We start from the raw sequence: 17,471 nt of genomic DNA on the forward strand, positions 1-17,471 counted from the left end.
TCACTGATTTTTTTATTGTCTGAATGTAGCGAAACACTGATAAGTGTCTTTAAAATATTACATCACTGATTACAATAGCATGTAAATGATAATTACACACCCATACCATACAAGATGTACAATAACAAAATGTTAGAGTAATTTCAGTAAGGGCCCTGATGAAAAAACTTCTGAGAACGTGATAATTTTTTTAAAGGACTTATCGAACCAACATGTTGTTTTGATTTTCAGTGAAAGCCCAATGCTATATAAGATATTTAAAACTGAAATCTAATTAATAAATAACATCTATCAGGATCCATTCTTTAAGTGTCTTTGGTAATGCTAATCCAGGAACGACTTCATTCATATTATTATTTAATAACCGTCTAATGTAAATGCGACAATGTTCCTTTAGGGAGCATGGATTACTGCACCTGTTATATACATAGTCCAACAATTCTGGATGTCGTTCCTCCATTTTGATGTATATATGTTGCCTAAATGATTTATCTTCACTGGCATTGTATCCCTCTGATAGAAGATATTTAACCATAGTGGGGTTATAGTTTGTACATGCCAGACTAAGTGGTGACAGATAGGAGGAGGAATACATTTTGCAACCAGCTAAAATTAAAGTTTTCACATGGTCAATTTTCCCTTCCTGAACAGCTAGAAGATAAGGTGTTTCACCAATTTGGTTCTTTTTATGAATGCTTGCTCCAGCTGCTATTAAACTTTTAACTATCCTAAAGTCATTAACTTGAACTGCATAGTGCAGAGCTGTTTCACCTTCAGCTGTTGGACTGCAATGACACAGAAAAGATGGATACACATTTTCATTTAGTTTATATCTCTAAAATATGTGAGCATTGAAACCCTAAATGACCAGGTCTCTTGCACAAGACTTTTTTTTTTAATAAAAACAAAGTAAAAGCAAGAAACTATTAACATTTAACAATCACACAAAAGCAAGAAATGAATGTAACATTTTAATTATCCTCTGCATTTTAGTCTAATCTTGCTGCTTAATTCTTTTAGTGTAGAGAAAAGTTTTGTAATTGAGATTTTAAAGCACACTGTCACACTTACATGTCTATGGCTACATTCTTTTGAATCAACAGATCAACAACTTCTTTTTGCTCTGATAGAACAGCTAACTGTAAGGCGGTCTGTTTTGTGATACTATTTTTAGAATTGATATCCACTCCTGCTTTCAGTAGCACTTCTACAGCCTCTAGTCTACCATATACTACAGCTTCATGTATTGGTCTATCACCAAAGACTGTTGGCTAAAATTAGAATTTAATATAAAATCTTAGATTCTAGGTACCACTATTTAGCCCATGTTTAATTCATAACTAACATCCTTTAATATACATGATGTAGATAAAAACATCAACTTTTGCAACTTTAGCTTAGATATTTCTTATTTTTTTGTGACTTTAAATAGCTATCCTTTTAATGTGTTACCAAACCTTTCCTGGTCTTTGGTTTAGCTCTTCTTTTCTATGTGGGTTCGGGTCAACTGGATTAAGTACTATATACACAATCTATTTACCCTATTTAGATTACAGCCAGCCTTGAAAAGTTCTCTTATTATCTCTGTATTGCCTGATATACAAGCATGAGTTAGAGCAGATCTACCATTTTTATCTTGCCAGTTTGTATCAGCCCCAAGGGACAACAAATGCTGCACTACCTTAACTAATCCTACAAATATAAAAGTGTAGCCAATTAGATAGGAAACATGAATAAAGAAGGTATGGTAACAACCATAAAATGGACCTTTAAATAAAAAGTTTAACAAAACAAGACAAATTATTACAAGTTTACCATAATAACTAACAGACAAACTTATGCACAATAACAGGTTTCTGTACTGTCTTCTCTAATGAAAAAACCTATACCATATCGAGCAAATAATTTTTCTTAAACAGTGGCTGTTTTGAATTTGGAAGCAGGTGAAAATTTGTCACCATGATGAGGGCTTCGCTGTGATTTTTAAATGAAGAACAGTATTTGAAGCACTGTTTTTTTTATCTTTTGGTTTTGCATGTATTTTTTTCTAGTTACAATCCTTTTGTTGCTTTTATGGTGGTGGTTGTATCATACTCATTTTGATCATAAGTTTTTTTTATATCTTTTTATATAAGTAGTAGTACAAATGCACAATTCAAGTAGGTGGTAATGGTAGCCTTAAACAAATCATCAATACCTCTGCACATACTGTAAACCTGTATACATGCATGAAGACTTATTTGAAGCTGAGATTCATTTTTACGTAATTTAGAAAAGCCTTTGAGATGATGCTACTCAAGGTAAAAAAAACTATTTTCACACAAAAAGCTCTTCATATTCTTTTAACACGTTGTTCTTTGCATACATTTTAAACTCCACAGTTTTGACATCTTTATTTCATGGTCCTCTGTTCTCCATATCTGCACAAATGGTTCTTCTACTTCTAGCTACGGAACCAGATTTAATAACTGAATGTATTATGTTTATGAAAACTCTGCGCAGTGTCTGACAAAACATAAAAAGTTTTCTCTTGGCTATTTACATTTAAAACGTTCTTTATATAGCGGACCTAAACTATATAGTGGAATCATCCCTGGTTTTGTTGGGTCCCATACCACAATGCATATTCAACTGAAGGTCTTACTATTGTTGAATATGGTGCTGCTTAACCGTTTTAGAGTAGTCTTTTAAGTTCCTTTTTATGAAACCTACATTTGTAAGTGATTTGTTGCCTTTACCCACTATGTTGTTTCAGCTTAGTCACTACTTAAAAATTGAAACATGTCCAATATCACTGCAGAAAAGTTTTGTTAACTACTTTTGTGTTCCTCACTTTGAGGCATATAACATGTATATATTTTTTCAATAATTTTAAGTTTCAAATGTTTCCAATTAGTATTGCCTTGCCTTGACACTATGCCATACCTAATAATCCTATATTTACATTGATTGTATTAGTAGTGTATAAACCTTAACCCAGGTAAAAAAAATAATGGCAAGAAGGCCTAGGTCAAAGGCAAAGTTTTTATGATCATGTACCTTAATCATTGTGTTAATGTTTCTAAATACAATATGACATAAATAATTGTAATCTAAATTTGAAAGTTGAAGTCAGTTTTATAAGTATAGTGACTAGACAAAAGTTGAAAACCAAGTAAAAACTACACAAACCTTCAATGAAACTTACCTAGCTTTGTAGACAATATAAGTGGTGTACAGTCTTTGTATGCTATTGAGTTGACATCGTATCCTGGACAAATCATAAGAGAAATAGCTCGGTCTATATCATTTCTTTTCAGAGCTGAGATAAACATCTTGTTCACTGCCATCTAACAAAAGAAGTTTGAACCCATTACCGGTATTATCTTTATATGTGATCATAAAGATAAATAAACAATTTTCAATTAATTTCATTTATATATAATCATGATAATCAAACTAAAATATAAGCATAAGGTTATGTAAGCAAAGCTTACAAACGATAGCCTATACAATTATTGCTAGCAAAGGGGAAACAACAAGTGTTTATTATATTTAAGCGATGTGTTTCAAATTATGGGAAACTTTTGGAACAATATGCTTGCTCAACAGTATATGGTTAATCAATTTCTTTGACTTCCATCAACTACAAAAATAGAGCTGAGGTGCGACAAACTTCAAAATTAATACATGTAATACATCTTACAAAAATAAAAAATAAAAATATTTTGAATAATCATTAGACTTATACATAATGACATACATATAGCACTTACTTTTGCTGTAAAAAATCGTTTTTAAAGTAAGCATGCATTGGATTTATCTGAGACATTTATATCAAAACTTTCTAATTGGCTTATGAATGCGCAAAATAAAAAATAAAAATATTTTGAATAATCATTAGACTTATACATATATCATGTATATAGCACTTACTTTTGCTTTGCAGTAAAAAATCGTTTTTAAAGTAAGCATGCATTGGATTTTTCTGAGATATTTATATCAAAACTTTCTAATTGGCTTTTGAATGTGCAAAAATTGTCTTAGAAAATGTTACAAAAAACAAGACTTTTTCTTTAAATTTTCCTATCATGCTTTTCAGTGAGAGTTTTTTTCATCTATAAATCATTTTTTTGAAATAAAATGAATATCTAGAGTAAGCTCAAATACACCATAAACATTGATAAATGCCATAAAACTGGAGGGTAAAATTCTCATTTACAAAACTTTGAACATTTGTTGAACCCCGCCACATTTTTTACTCTCTTACCTGCAATTAATGTGACAAAAATGACCTGCAAATTGAAAACTTAAAGACATAGTCATACTTCAATAAACTGCTCAAAAGATATGACCAAAATGTTTCGCTGTTCAGTGTGCAGATTTACAATGTTTACCCAAATATGAGAAATATGGGGAACTATGTCAGTGTGTATAAATTTTGTAGTTGTAGAAGCTGACCTGTGCCTAAATTTTTATTTTTGAAGATTTTGATGCATCAGGCAATTTTTTTTTTTAAATGACGCTAATTTGATAATTATTTCGAACCTCAGACAAACCCTGATGAGAATTTGAAGTCACAGTTAAAATTAAACTAATTTGACACTTATGGTAGCAGATGACCATTTGACAATTGTAGGTAAGGGAGGGTCGTAATGGGGGTACCTTCATGACGAATAACAGTATAACTTCTTGCCAAATGACGTAAAGGTAATTTTTGGTGTACGCGATAAAATGTACACTTTCTTTCAGACGATAAAAATATCGACTGATTTTGAAGAATCACATTAATTTTTTTCCCAAATTGATGGTAACGATAATTATTTAAGACCTCTGATGAATCATGATAAGGATATTTTGACGAATCACAGTAAAATTTTAAACAATTTGATGCTAACAGTAGTTGAAATGACGCCTGACACTAGACGTTCTGTCAATAGTATAAAAATATTGGCAATTGGAAGAAAATAGTGTCCATAAATATAATATCTATACTAAAAATATTGGCAATTGGAAGAAAATAGTGTCCATAAATATAATATCTATATTATATATATGGACACTATTTTCTTCCAATTGCCAATATTTTTATACTATTGACAGAACGTCTAGTGCCTGTGAAGCTCAGCTGTGAAGCACAGGCGCTTGGGTGTATGATACAGATTTTTTTTTTGGATTTTTTTTTGCTGATTAAAATATTCAATTTTCTATATTTATAATACATATCTATCACTTCTGTGCATGTCTTACCTAGTTTCGAGTGATTTAAACGACCCAGAGAAAATACCCAATTTTACTATCCATACTAAGAAACAAAGTATGGATAGTAAAATTGGGTATTTTCTCTGGGTCGTTTAAATCACTCGAAACTAGGTGAGACATGCACAGAAGTGATAGATATGTATTATAAATATAGAAAATTGAATATTTTAATCAGCAAAAAAAAAATCCAAAAAAAAAATCTGTATCATACACCCAAGCGCCTGTGCTGTGAAGGGCATTGCTACCCTCTTGGCTTTCCAGTTCCATTTATGTAATTCATTTATCTATATTTCATATGAGCCGTGGTTTCCCTCCCACTTATTTGGATAGTTTCAGATTTGATAATGGTATGTTCGAGCATTTTATCTAAATATGATCAAATATAAACATTTATTTATTAAGAATCCGGATACATTTCATTTCCATTCCGTCTATATTCTCAGGAAAATGAAAATTGAACAAATAATTGGTGATGTCATGAATCTTTGTGTGTTGCATTAGTTATCATAAAGCTTTATTATATAAAAACCTTCAAAAGGACAGCTCATTCTTTTTTTCAACAACTTTTTAAAAGGTTTTCGTTCTTGGTTTCTTTGCAAATAGAAAAAAATTCTGTATCCCAATCCGTTGCCCCAATTTTCATTGACTTCCGGTTAAGTTGAAGGTCATTGTTCACTTCCGGCTGATTTTTCTCTGAAGTGTGCAATAATGCAGCGGTCACTTGCAAAAAGCCTGCCAAGGCTATTAAATTGGACTAAAGCACATATCACCAAATGTTCGGTAAATATACATTGTTACACTGTAATATACCAAGTCATATATAGATGTTACAGTCCTAACGGAATAGGCATAATTTTAAACGACCTCCCGACGTCGTCTGCTGTAAAACAGATAATTTGTTTTAGTCTTTTTTATTGTTTCATTTACAAAGAATTTTATGTTCTGAACATAAGACATAAATATCTCAAATATGTAGTTTCCATATATATTCATCAGAAACATAAAAAAATCTAAAAACATATTTTTATTTGTGAGAGACCTCCCCATCATGGTCATGTAAATGCGAGAATCTGTATTATAATAAACGGTAACAAATCTTGACAAATGACTTAATGGTGCATGAAGATAAATGCATAATTTCTTTTATACAATAAAAAGATTGACTTGTTTTGATAATATCACGTTAATTTTTTATAATTATTTGAGACCTCTGACGAATCAAAAGAAGCATATTTTGTTTAATCACTTTAAAGTTTTAACTTATTTTAACTTATTTGACGGTAACAATAGTCCAAAATTACTGTTTGACGATAAAGAGCAATACTACCCTCCCTTATCACTGGGTCTGCTTCAGATGAGGGTAGTAATGCCCTTTACCGCCAGGCATCAAACGGTCATATTCGGCTACTGTTAGTGTCAAATTAGTAAGAATTTTAGTGCCATTCTTCAAAATATTGTTGTCATGATTCATCTGGGGTCTCAAATAATATCATTACCATCATTTTTGGGAAAATATTAACGTGATTCGTCAAAATTAATTGATTGTTTTATCGTCTAAAAAAGGGGATGTGTACATTTTATCGTCATGCAACAAAAATAACTGTTAACATCATTTGGCAATTTTTTTTACTGTTATTCGTCATGAAGGTACCCCCATTACCACCCTCTCAGATGTGCTTGTCCAACATCTCCAAATAATTATGACATCTTGAAAGGCTATTTTCATTTTTACTGTGACGTTTAAAATCAAGAAAGGCTTTTTTTATTTTTTTCTGTGATGTCTAAAAGATATTTGCTAATTGTCACAGAAAAATAAAATAAAATAGCCTTTCATGATGTCATTATTTTATATTTGGACTTCAAATGCACTTGTATCTATCAATATACACCTTATCAATATTTCTCCCTCAGTACTGGAAATCACATAGTTTCTCATATTTTTTTACCTTACAATAGAAAATTTTAAACATCACAAAGGAAAAATTGTTGTTGTATGAGGTCAAAAGTTCAAGTGTCTCAGATTCCCAAATATTGTAAAGGTTTATGGGAAGGTTGACTATTTATGGCTTCTTCAAAGCAGTTACAGGAAACCATCAACATACAAATGTACTGAAGTTTCCTTTCTAGCTCCTATTATTCATTGAAAGTTGACCTTCCCATTGATAGAAACAGGTGCCTGTGCTGCCCACCCTCATTGACATTCCATAATACATGTATTCATACAGATACAATAAGATTTGCTTATATTAAGACAAACAGTTGCCTACAAAAAAATATCAAAAAAAGAAAACTGACTGAAAAATAAATTTGCAGTGATGCAAATCTAGCATGTCTAGTTTTGAATATGTGTATTAGTTTAACACAGAGAATTTAGTTGTATGGAACAAAGTTCGGGCTATCATGGCTATAGGAAAATTTCAAATCAACCAAGTTCAAGACAACAAGAGTATGTATTTGCAATACTTACATTAAGGAAACAACCAATTATAATAAATGTCTAATTATTCAGATTATTGAACATATATATAGGTAAATTTATTGAAGATTAATTGCAGCTGCTGAATGTGACAACAATGCATTTCAGGAATGTCAAATATATCAAAGTTACTCTAACTTCAGATTAATGGAACACAAGTTGTCAACTACTCACAGAAACAAACAGAACCAAAGGTACAATGTATTTATGTATAAACTAAATTTAGAATATTCAGTTATTTTCTCATAATACATTATTAGCATTTATTTATATATGTATTAAACTGATGATAGTACAAATGTAATGAGTATTATTTTTTTCAAAATTTAAGATTGGGATCCATTATGATATTAATCATGATTATGATCAAAGAATGGTAAACTCTTTTTTCCCCTATTATTTCAATTTATTTATTCCTGTAACTTACTGCGTGTGATAATGCATACAATTAAGAAATAAAGAAATGTTAGTTTACAGCTTATTAAGACTACATGTAATAAATAAGCAAGCATTCCATTATTAGCAACATAGTTTATATGATCATATCATTACTAACTTTGATCATCATAAAATTGAGAAAGGAAATGAGGAATGTGTCAAAGCGACAACAACCCAACCATAGAGCAGACAACAGCCGAAGGCTACCAATGGGTCTTCAATTCAGCGAGAATTCCGCACCCGGAGGTGTCCTTCAGCTGGCCCCTAAAAATGGGTATACTAGTACAGTGATAATGGACGTCATACTAAACTCCGAATTATACACAAGAAACTAATATTAAAAATCATACAAGACTAACAAAGGCCAGAGGCTCCTGACTTGGGACAGGCGCAAAATTGCGGCGGGGTTAAACATGTTTATTAGATCTCAACCCGCACCCTATACCTCTAGCCAATGTAGAAAAGTAAATACATAACAATACGCACATAAAAACTATTTTGTAAAGGTCAATTCTGGCACCTCAATACCTAAGTTTATATAAGGTTAATAGTATATGGTCAGATCTTGCAATTGATACTGTAATTTCTGAATTACCATGTGAAGTATATAATTTTCTTTTTAGAACTTGTCACGATATGGAGGAAGAAATACAGTAACACTTTTAACAGGCGATGGAGTAGGCCCAGAATTAATGTCTCATGTACAGGAAGTCTTTAGGTATATATTTATAAGAAGAAGTGGTATTAGTGTCAATGAGACAACTTTCCATCCAAATTAAAAAAATAAACCATTAGACTTTTTTTTTATGCAAATAATTTTTAGGGTTTTCCATATTCAAAGATTATTTTTTTCTATCTGTGTATTAGAAAGTTAGTCAGCACTTAAACTACAGTTTGCATTGCATTAATTGGAATGGAGCCAAATCTTATAGAATTGCATATGATAGAAATCAACCAATGCAAATAAATACCAATACATTTCGTAACCTTTTTCGGTATAAAAAGAATCTCTATGGAAAGTCTGTAAATGTTTGAAAATTGAGCTGTCATGGCTGTTATATTTTGTTTCTTAATTTTGTATTTGTATGTTCCTAAATGATTCAAAATCTTTTTTTACGTATATTATACATGCACTTACAAATGATGGATTTCTATTTGTTGCAGCTCATATATTATTTTGTGGACATCCCATAATGTAAATTTTCGTTGTGTTTTGTTATGAACAGCAAGGAAGCAGTCACACACAATTTATTTCCAAAGGTTTTTAATACTATAAACATGATGAACTTTGATATAAATACTATTTCTAAACTTAAGTTTTTTGTTTTTATAAGACATGCTGGTGCTCCAATTGATTTTGAAGAAGTAGAGATTAATGCATCAAAAGAAGATCCAGAAACAATGAGAGGGGCTCTGTTATCTGTTCAGAGAAATGGTGTGGCCATTAAAGGTAGGAAGTAATTTGGAAAGAGATATAACTGACACATACTTTACATTCAGAGATTATTCCAATATTATCATAGCATAGAAAAATGAAATAGGCTATGCCTGATCACAATAAACATTTTAAACTATTTTTGTACCTAAATAGTTTTCTGACATATGTAGCTTATTTATAAGATTAAAACAATATTGGTTTCCATTCTCTTACTATACTAAATTCTTATTTCCACAAAACACAGCTGAAGTTTGAATTTGGGTGTTTTTTTTTTACTTTTGAAGAGTTATACCCCTTTACATATGGAAAAAAGGCTGAATTTTTTGTTTCTGTTCTCTAAATTAAGTTTGCCTGAACAAAATGCTATGAACCTTATACACAATGCTTATTACCACAAAACTCAAGTAAGAATTTGGGTAGTGTCAATTTTACTGTTCTCAGTTATGTCCCTCTATAACGTTATATGAAAGTGAGCTTTTCTCATCACTTGGCGTCCGGCGTCCGTTGTCCATTGTCGTCCTGCGTTAACTTTTACAAAAATCTTCTCCTCTGAAACTACTGGGCCAAATTTAACCAAACTTGGCCACAATCATCATTGGGGTATCTAGTTTAAAAAATGTGTCCGGTGCCCCGCCCAACCAACCAAGATGGCCACCATGGCTAAAAATAGAACATAGGGGTAAAATGCAGTTTTTGGCTTATAACTCAAAAACCAAAGCATTTAGTGCAAATCTGACAGTCGGTAATATTGTTCATCAGGTCAAGATCTATCTGCCCTGAAATTTTCAGATGAATCGGACATTTCGTTGTTGGGTTGCTGCCCCTGAAATGGTAATTTTAAGGAAATTTTGCTGTTTTTGGTTATTATCTTGAATATTATTATAGATAGAGATAAACTGTAAACAGCAATAATGTTCAGCAAAGTAAGATCTACAAATAAGTTAACATGACCAAAATGGTCAGTTGACCACTTTAGGAGTTATTGCCCTTTATAGTCAATTTTTAACCATTTTTTGTCGAGCCTGCAAAAGCTCGACATAGGGATAGTGATCCGGTGGCGGCGGCGGCGGCGGCGGCGGTGTTAGCTAACTTCTTAAAAGCTTTATATTTTAGAAGGTGGAAGACCTGGATGCTTCATACTTTGTATATAGATGCCTCATGTTACGAAGTTTCCGTCAGTCACATGTCAGTTCAGATTTTTTGTAATGTTGAATTCGCTCTTATTATAAGTAATAGGATAACTATATTTGATATGTGCGTACCTTGCAAGGTCCTCATGTCTGTCAGACAGTTTTCACTTGACCTCGACCTCATTTCATGGATCAGTGAACAAGGTTAAGTTTTGGTGGTCAAGTCCGTATCTCAGATACTATAAGCAATAGGGCTTGTATATTCGGTGTATGGAAGGACTGTAAGGTGTACATGTCCAACTGGCAGGTGTCATCTGACCTTGACCTCATTATCATGGTTCAGTGGTTATAGTTAAATTTTTGTGTTTTGGTCTGTTTTTTTCATACTATATGCAATAGGTCTACGGTATTTGTTGTATGGAATGATTGTAAGGTGTACATGTCTAGCGGGCAGATGTCATGTGACCTTGACCTCATTTTCATGGTTCAGTGGTTATAGTTAATTTTTTGTGTTTTGGTCTGTTTTTTTCATACTATATGCAATAGGTCTACTATATTTGTTGTATGGAATGATTGTAAGGTGTACATGTCTAGCGAGCAGATGTCATGTGATCTTGACCTCATTTTCATGGTTCAGTGGTCAAAGTTAAGTTTTTGAGTTTTGGTCTATTTATCTAATACTATATGCCATAGGTCAACTATATTTGGTGTATGGAAATATTTTATGATCTTTATGTCAGTAGCGCAGGTTTCTTTTGACCATGACCTCATTTTCACGGTTCATTGCACAGTGTTAATTTTTTGTGTTTTGGTCTATTTTTCTTAAACAATAAGTAATAGGTCAACTATATATATTGTATAGAAGCATTGTTAGCTGTACATGTCTGCCTGGCATGGTTCATCTGACCTTGACCTCATTTTCATGGTTCATTGGTCTTTATTTAGTTATCTTGGTTAATGTTAAGTTTATGAGACTGTTGTAATAAAGCTTTATACTTAGGGCTATCAACATAATATCAATGATTAGTAAAGAAGGCGAGACATTTCAGCGTGTGCACTCTTGTCGTAAATCTTGGTAATCTTTTAGAAAAATCTTCTCCTCTGAAACTACTGGGCCAAATTTAACCAAACTTGGCCATAATCATCATTGGAGTATCTAGTTTAAAAAATGTGTCCGGTGCCCCGCCCAACCAACCAAGATGGCCACCATGGCTAAAAATAGAACATAGGGGTAAAATGCAGTTTTTGGCTTATAACTCAAAAACCAAAGCATTTAGAGCAAATCTGACAGGAAGTAAAATTGTTGATCAGGTCAAGATCTATCTGCCCTGAAATTTTCAGATGAATCGGACATTCCGTTGTTGGGTTGCTGCCCCTGAAATGGTAATTTTAAGGAAATTTTGCTGTTTTTGGTTATTATCTTGAATATTATTATAGATAGAGATAAACTGTAAGCAGCAATAATGTTCAGCAAAGTAAGATCTACAAATAAGTCAAACATGACCAAAATGGTCAGTTGACCACTTTAGGAGTTATTGCCCTTTATAGTCAATTTTTAACCATTTTTCGTAAATCTTAGTAATCTTTTAGAAAAATCTTCTCCTCTGAAACTACTGGGCCAATTTTAACCAAACTTGGCCATAATTATCATTAGGGGATCTAGTTAAAAAAATGTGTCTGGTAACTAGGCCAACAAACCAAGATGGCCGCCATGGCTAAAAATAGAACATGGAGGTAAAATGCAGTTTTTGGCTTATAACTCAAAAACCAAAGCATTAAGAGCAAATCTGACAGGAAGTAAAATTGTTGATCAGGTCACGATCTATTTGCCCTGGAATTTTCAGATGAATCAGATAATCAGTTGTTAGGTTGCTGCCCCTGAATTGGTAATTTTGAAGAAATTTTGCTGTTTTTTTGTTATTATCTGGAATATTATTATAGATAGAGATAAAAACTGTAAACAGCAATAATGTACAGCAAAGTAAGAACTAAAAATAAGTCAGTATGACCAAAATAGTCAATTGACCCCCTAAGGAGTTATTGCCCTTCATAGTCAATTTTTAACAATTTTCTTAAAATTTGAAGATTTTCAATAACATTTTCCACAGAAAGTACTGTTATAGATAGAGATAATTGTAAGCAGCAAGAATGTTTAGTAAAGTAAGATCTACAAACACATCACCATCACCAAAACACAATTTTGTCATGAATCCATATGTGTCCATTGTTTAATATTCACATAGACCAAGGTGAGCGACACAAGCCTCTAGTTATATCTATAATAAGAAGTTTTGTCAACGGTTAACCGGTTAACCGTTTGAAAGACTGAATACCAAAAACACTAACCGGTTAACCAGACTCTTTTTCAATTTTGATAGATTTGATATAAATTTGTATTGAAATCATTAAATAGATATGTTTTCTTTTAAAATTGTCATCGTGTTAATTAATTTGACAGATCAATTGTCCAGTATATTGATTGCTATTGTTAATCCAAAAATATAAAATTAATTAGAACTTGTCTCTCCGCTTGGGGCAAGATCTTAAGGAAACATAATAAGTATACATGTTTTTTTAACAGTAACTTTAAATCAATAATACCATTAAACTTTACGATTTACTTTATTATTTCATTTTTGTTCTTATATTATGTAGGCCTACATCTGAATGTGCAATCTCCTTCGTGTAAGGCTTCGTCATACTTAAAAACAAAATGCTAACTCAAAAATTGTGCAATGCAAACCAACATAAATGTAATCAATGTATACTTGATAGTACGAGTAACAGGCTTAATCATTTCAAATTGAAACACTCCACATTATTATCACAGACAACAAGAGAAAATGAAAGAATCATCGGTTTCAGACATATTAAATTCTGCGAGATCAATAATTTTTTTATATTTTTCAATCTGAAGTTAGTACAAACGCCATTGTTGATATGGTGTATTTGATTATTAGGTTAAACTTTGCCAGGAAGCTCAACAGACAACCCTTATAATACCAAAGGACAAACTTCAAATCATCGTATTATAAAAACGTAAATGTATGACTTGGGTGGAAGGTTTTCACATTGACACTCATACCACATCTTCTTATATCTATGTGTAGGGTACTATAGATAAGGCCTTCAAACATCAACTTATACTACCGGTTAACCAGTTAATCGGTCACACGATTATCCGAGTAACTGGTTAGGCAAAAGTGAACGATTTGACAACACTGATATTAAGTTTATTTACAAATATACATAGTGTCCGATTGATATTTTTTTATCTATGTATGATTTAAGTTATACTAATTTTTCAGGAAATATAGAAACAAAATTTGATGATCCCAGTTTCAAATCAATGAATGTTGAATTAAGGTAAATATAAAGAAGAGATAATGTAACAATTAGCTGGATAACCATTCATTTTAATTGGCTTTTGTTATACAAGCTTATGGACACTACAAGTACCGGTTCTCTTAATTTGGTTATTTGTATCTTTTGTGTTTATATTAGTTAATTTATGTGCTTCATATAGATCTGTTCAGCTAATAAGCCATTATATTGTGCTTTTACAGTTAGGTTTAGGGGGAGTTGAGTGCTCACAAACTTATTAACCTTGCCATATTCTTTATGTGCATGTTGAAAGTCAGAAGACTATTATTCAGTAGTAGTCATTGGTCATGTCTGTAGTATTTGTTTTTTTTTTAATTATATTTATATTGTGAATTATGCTGTTAGTTTCCTTGTTTGAAATGTTTCATATTTTTTCATGCCAGGGTCTTTTTTGGATTACTAAAATGTATATGGTATGGGTTAAGCTCATTGTTCGAAGTCTGTCCACCGTCCTATAATTGCTTACATCCAAGTCATTTAAACTCTCTGTAGGGTAGTTTGTTTGAAGTCTGTCCATCGTCCTATAATTTTTTACATCCAAGTCATTTAAACTCTCTGTAGGGTAGTTTGTTTGAAGTCTGTCCAGCATCCTATAATTGCTTACATCCAAGTCATTTAAACTCTGTAGGGTAGTTTGTTTGAAGTCTGTCCACCGTCCTATAATTGCTTACATCCAAGTCATTTAAACTCTCTGTAGGGTAGTTTGTTTGAAGTCTGTCCCCCGTCCTATAATTGCTTACATCCAAGTCATTTAAACTCTCTGTAGGGTAGTTTGTTTGAAGTCTGTTCACCGTCCTATAATTGCTTACATCCAAGTCATTTAAACTCTCTGTAGAGTAGTTTGTTCATTGGCAATCATTCCACATCTCCATGTTTTTTTTATGTCACATGATAGAACCGATACTAGCAATAGGTAAATTACTTGAGTGTTTGTTTATACGAATAACCTCTCTCTAAGTTTCTAACAAAAATTCAATCCATTTTTGCATACACCTCATAGTTCCTTAACACAGTTATGTCTGAAAATTTAGCAAAATTAATAAATAATTAAAATAGTTATGCCATTATCTTGCTGAATATTCATAATATTTGAAAGACCTTCAATTTAAAGACTTGATAGAAACCAATATAAAAAACAAGATAAACATCATTTTGTATTTGTCTGACCTATAAAATTTTCAATTTATTGTTCTTTCCAGAACACAGTTAAATTTATTTGCAAGTGTTGTTTGGTGTAGATCTATACCTGCTGTGAAAACCAGACATAATAACATAGATCTGATACTGATTAGAGAGAACACAGAAGGAGAATACACAAATTTAGAACATGAGGTAAGGCTATTTATAAATACACAAATTTGGAACATGAGCTAAGGCTATTTATAAATACACAAACTTGGAACATGAGGTAAGACTATTTACAGCTACACAAACTCACGGTCCACTGAACATAGAAAATGATAGTGGGAGTGGGGCATCCGTGTACTATGGACACATTCTTGTTTACATATATCCCTATTGGTAAATCAATTTTTCCCAAATTAAGTTAAGAGGGGGGTGGGGGGTCAGTGAAAAAACTATGTGAATTAAGTTTTTTATCCTACATTGAACTTTTGATGTCGTCCCTTAGAACATGAGTTAAGACTATTTATAAATACACAAACTTAGAACATAAGGTAAGACTATTTATAAATACACAAACTTAGAACATGAGGTAAGACTATAAATATACAAACTTGTAACATGCAGTAAATGCATACACAAATTAAGAAAATGAGGTAAATCTATTTATAAATACACAAACTTAAGAGTAATACCATGAATTTGAAACATATAAATTTTCTTCTCTATTTTTTGTTTTAGACTTAGAACTATAGTATGTAAGAGAATAATTCGATCTTATCCATTTATTTTGATAACTGCTTAGTCTACAGCTAAAAGTTATAACCAAATACAAAACAAAGAATTATTTTTTTAAGTTTTGAACAACAATTGATAGGATAATATAGTCTAGCCATTTCAGTGCAATTTCAATTTCGATTCTGTTGTCTCATTAATTTCAAAACTATTTACAATAAGAATATCCGAAAATGTGGTCTGACTGCATAGATTTTGATGAATTCAATATAATCAACAGTCTTGTCAAAAAATATATTCTATTCATATCATGTTCACTGTAAAGTATACCTTAAATCAACTATCTCTTTGGGTATGGTTGTTGTACTTGATATATATATAAAAAAGGATGCCAAACAAATGCTATCTTCCTAGTTCTTGTTTAATGGCACTTTTGAATAATCTTGTGGTTTTTTTTGTTTTTTTTTTTATTGAATTCTACCACAGGCTATCTATAAATAAATAAATTGACCTACCTGGATTTCCCAAAGTTTTCTCTGGAAAACATGCCTTCCTTGCCGTCAGATTGCATACATCGTTTATATTTATCAAATTGGTATTGTTTGTAACATTTTTAGTCCATCTCCAGCATATAATAAAAAGATTTTAGCTATTTTGACTACTTTCAAAGTTAAGTGCCCGGAAGTTGACTGTTTTTCCCAAACTTTTGTTAAAGGGAAGTAATTTTTTCCCAGACTTTCTCTCCAAGTACGTATGAAAATAATAAAGTGATACAATGATTTCCGAACTAATACTAAATGTAAACAAACATATGATGAAAAAGGAACAAGATCAAGCCTTTAATTTGATTGTAAGTGGTCATAATCTTTTAATTTTCAAACAAACCCACAATCATCCACCATTTGATTTTATTATAGAAAGGGGAATTACAAAATATGGAAATGTTGTCCCCCCCTTTTTAGCTCACCTGGCCCGAAGGGCCAAGTGAGCTTTTCCCATCACTTTGCGTCCGGCGTCCGTCGTCGTCCGTCGTCTGTCGTCTGTCGTCCGTCGTCCGTCGTCCGTCGTCGTTAACTTTTACAAAAATCTTCTCCTCTGAAACTACTGGGCCAAATTGAACCAAACTTGGCCACAATCATCATTGGGGTATCTAGTTTAAAAAATGTGTGGCGTGACCCGGTCAACCAACCAAGATGGCCGCCACGGCTAAAAATAGAACATAGGGGTAAAATGCAGTTTTTGGCTTATAACTCAAAAACCAAAGCATTTAGAGGAAATCTGACAGGGGTAAATATGTTTATCAGGTCAAGATCTATCTGCCCTGAAATTTTCAGATGAATCGGTCAACCCGTTGTTGGGTTGCTGCCCCTGAATTGGTCATTTTGAGGAAATTTTGCTGTTTTTGGTTATTATCTTGAATATTATTATAGATAGAGATAAACTGTTAACAGCAATAATGTTCGGCAAAGTTAGATTTACAAATAAGTCAACATGACCGAAATGGTCA

At 32.1% G+C, this 17,471-nt stretch overlaps 2 protein-coding genes across 5 annotated transcripts in view; one reads left to right on the forward strand and one right to left on the reverse strand.

Moving 5' to 3' along the window:
• LOC143063467 (uncharacterized) lies at nt 1-5,894 on the reverse strand. Its single transcript, XM_076235642.1, has 5 exons — nt 5,771-5,894; nt 3,188-3,329; nt 1,541-1,692; nt 1,072-1,271; nt 1-785 (listed from the first exon to the last, which is right to left on the reverse strand). Exons 2-5 carry the CDS (start codon nt 3,327-3,329, stop codon nt 275-277), a joined length of 1,005 nt encoding a protein of 334 aa, XP_076091757.1. The 5' UTR covers nt 5,771-5,894; the 3' UTR covers nt 1-274.
• Nucleotides 5,875-17,471, forward strand: part of LOC143063446 (isocitrate dehydrogenase [NAD] subunit gamma, mitochondrial-like) — a 26,313-nt gene continuing 14,716 nt past the window's right edge. For all 4 annotated transcript variants that reach the window (XM_076235630.1, XM_076235604.1, XM_076235622.1 and 1 more), the window contains exons 1-6: nt 5,875-6,021; nt 7,861-7,911; nt 8,779-8,873; nt 9,490-9,605; nt 14,032-14,089; nt 15,307-15,439. In XM_076235630.1, coding sequence (XP_076091745.1) covers nt 5,950-6,021; nt 7,861-7,911; nt 8,779-8,873; nt 9,490-9,605; nt 14,032-14,089; nt 15,307-15,439 — 525 coding nt within the window. In that variant the 5' untranslated portion in view covers nt 5,875-5,949. The remainder of the gene's footprint in view (nt 6,022-7,860; nt 7,912-8,778; nt 8,874-9,489; nt 9,606-14,031; nt 14,090-15,306; nt 15,440-17,471) is intronic.

Source organism: Mytilus galloprovincialis, chromosome 1, assembly GCF_965363235.1.
Source record: "Mytilus galloprovincialis chromosome 1, xbMytGall1.hap1.1, whole genome shotgun sequence".
In the NCBI taxonomy this organism is placed as follows: domain Eukaryota; kingdom Metazoa; phylum Mollusca; class Bivalvia; order Mytilida; family Mytilidae; genus Mytilus; species Mytilus galloprovincialis.

Coding starts and splice junctions, on each gene's coding strand:
- LOC143063467 (XM_076235642.1), bottom strand. CDS start 3,329: ATGGCAGTGAACAAGATGTTTATCTCAGCTCTGAAAAGAAATGATATA. Junction 1,693..3,187: donor TATATTGTCTACAAAGCTAG/GTAAGTTTCATT, acceptor TTATATTTGTAG/GATTAGTTAAGGTAGTGCAG. Junction 786..1,071: donor AAGAATGTAGCCATAGACAT/GTAAGTGTGACA, acceptor GTGTCATTGCAG/TCCAACAGCTGAAGGTGAAA.